A 2500-nucleotide genomic window follows, 5' to 3' on the forward strand; every position below is an offset into this window, starting at 1 on the left:
GGGCTAGGGAATGTATTATGTCAATGAATGTCCTCACAAGTATAGCCGTACAAACGTGTGTCTGTCTGTCTGTCTGTGTGTGGCAATTTTTTTCATACTAAATCATAGTTACAGACAATGTTCTGTTGCTTTTCTTGCTTCTTTTGTAAAAGGAAAAGATAACAGTCGAAAATGGTTAAAAGAAAAGTGAGTTTTCATAAAGTAAAGTGGAGGCGAGTGTTCGGTCAGCCATGCCTCTGTCCCTGGACTCGATAATGGAAGGTAATTTAGCTTTGTGTGTGTGTGTGTGTGTGTGTGTGTGTGTGTGTGTCTCATTGTGTGTGTGTGTGTGTGTGTGTGTGTCTCATTGTGTGTGTGTGTGTGTGTGTGTGTGTGTGTGTGTGTGTGTGTGTGTGTGTGAGTGTGTGTGTCTCATTGTGTGTGTGTATGTGTGTGTGTCTCATTGTGTGTGTGTGTGCGTGTGTGTGTGTCTCATTGTGTGTGTGTGTGTGTGTGTGTGTGTGTGTCTCATTGTGTGTGTGTGTGCGTGTGTGTGTGTCTCATTGTGTGTGTGTGTGTGTGTGTGTGTGTCTCATTGTGTGTGTGTGTGTGTGTTACTCTCCCTGTGTGTGTGTGTGTGTGTGTGTGTGTGTGTGTGTGTGTGTGAGAGTGAAAGGTAATTTAGGGGGAACACTTTGATGTGAGTGTGTGAGAGACAGAGAGCTGAATGTCCTATCTGTCCTACACTTCACTTAAAGCACACAGGCCCACAGGCAAGAGCAAGTGTGTGTGTGTGTGTGTGTGTGTGTGTGTGTGTGTGTGTGTGTGTGTGAGAGAGGGAGTGTGTGTTTGTGTGCGTGTGTGTGTCTGTGTGTGTCTGTGTGTGTGTGTGTGTGTGTGTGTGTGTCTGTGTGTGTGTGAGAGAGGTAGTGTGTGTGTGAGAGGGAGTGTGTGTGTGTGTGTGTGTGTGTGTGTGTGTGTGTGTGAGAGAGAGAGGTAGTGTTTGTGTGTGTGTGTGTGTGGCCATCCATATACCTTTTGTTCTCCTCCTACAGTTGAGAACATTCCTTTTTTTCAATTGTCGCTGGTGTGTTTTTTACCTCTTACCTTAAAACACTAGTAGTAAAAGTTAAGATAGATTATTTAATAGGAATGGTAACATGTAAAAGCTATAGTGCGTATATTTTTCCATATAAATTAATGTTGGTTACATTCAAGCCATTGCCAAACGAGTTCACACAAAGTTGATTAAGCCTATTATCAGCTTCACAAAACTCTCTCTGTACTTCTCAGTATGGCAGCGTTTACAAACTGGTGCCCCCCCCCCCCCCTCCCCCTGACACTGGTGCAGGAGCTCAGAAAAATCCCCAAGAAGAGCCCAAGAAATGTTTCAGTTGTTGATTCTACTGCTAAGAAAAAAAAACCTGGACGTACAGCAGAAGGTATAAAATCCATGAGCCATCACTGAAGGCTTTTCCTCATGTAGATGCACCGACAGTGTTGTTGTAATTACTCAGAATTCCTCATGGGGGGGAGCGACATAAGTTACACACTGTATCTTTAATAACTGAACCTTGTTGTCTCTAACAGTGTGTGTGTGTGTGTGTGTGTGTGTGTGTGTGTGTGTGTGTGTGTGTGTGTGTGTGTGTGTGTGTGTGTGTGTGTGTGTGTGCGTGTGTGTGTGTGTGTGTTTGTGTGTGTGTGTGTGTGTGTGTGTGTGTGTTTCTTTCAGGTGGTGGATTGTTCGTGGGATGAGACAGTGAAGATCTACACACCTGCCTGTTTGTCTGCAGCAACAGCCCCGTAGAACACACACACACACACACACACACACACACACACACACACACACACACACACACACACACACACACACACACACACACACACACACACACACACACACACACACACACACACACACACACACAGACACACAGACACACAGACACACAGAGACAGAGATAGACAGACAGACAGACACACAGAGACAGAGATAGACAGACAGACAGACAGACAGACAGACAGACAGACACTCACACACACTCACTCACTCACTCACTCACTCACTCAGCCAGACACACAGACAGACACACACACACACACACACACACACACACACACACACACACACACACACACACACACACACACACACACACACACAATTTTGAACTGAAAAAAGTTACATTTAATTTGATGTATCATAATGAAGTAATCATGAGCTGTGATTCTCGGAAAGCTTTCAACACCAGCGAATACATTGAGATCGTTCCCTTTCAGATTTGACGACTTTCCGATGTAAATAAATATATGTAAATTACAATATATGTAAATTAAACTTGAATACATCGACTGTGTTGTCTTACATCCATTTCACATGCAGACTCATAATCGGATAACTAAACGAATAAGACCTCAACAGGACTTTTAAACTGCATCTAAACACCTTTATCCGATCTACTTCGCACACAAATCGGCACAATAACGGACAAGAGAAGTCGGATAAGAACACCTAGAT

The 2500-nt window shown here is 43.8% G+C and overlaps 1 protein-coding gene across 3 annotated transcripts in view; it reads left to right on the forward strand.

Moving 5' to 3' along the window:
* pex7 (peroxisomal biogenesis factor 7) overlaps positions 1-2250 on the forward strand; it is a 55947-nt gene extending 53697 nt beyond the window's left edge. For all 3 annotated transcript variants that reach the window (XM_080054314.1, XM_080054313.1, XM_080054315.1), the window contains one exon: positions 1712-2250. In XM_080054314.1, the coding sequence (XP_079910440.1) occupies positions 1712-1786 (75 nt within the window). In that variant the 3' untranslated portion in view covers positions 1787-2250. The remainder of the gene's footprint in view (positions 1-1711) is intronic.
* The last annotated feature ends 250 nt before the right edge of the window (positions 2251-2500 follow it).

This window comes from Ammodytes marinus (assembly GCF_949987685.1).
Source record: "Ammodytes marinus genome assembly, contig: scaffold_151, whole genome shotgun sequence".
In the NCBI taxonomy this organism is placed as follows: Eukaryota; Metazoa; Chordata; class Actinopteri; order Uranoscopiformes; family Ammodytidae; genus Ammodytes; species Ammodytes marinus.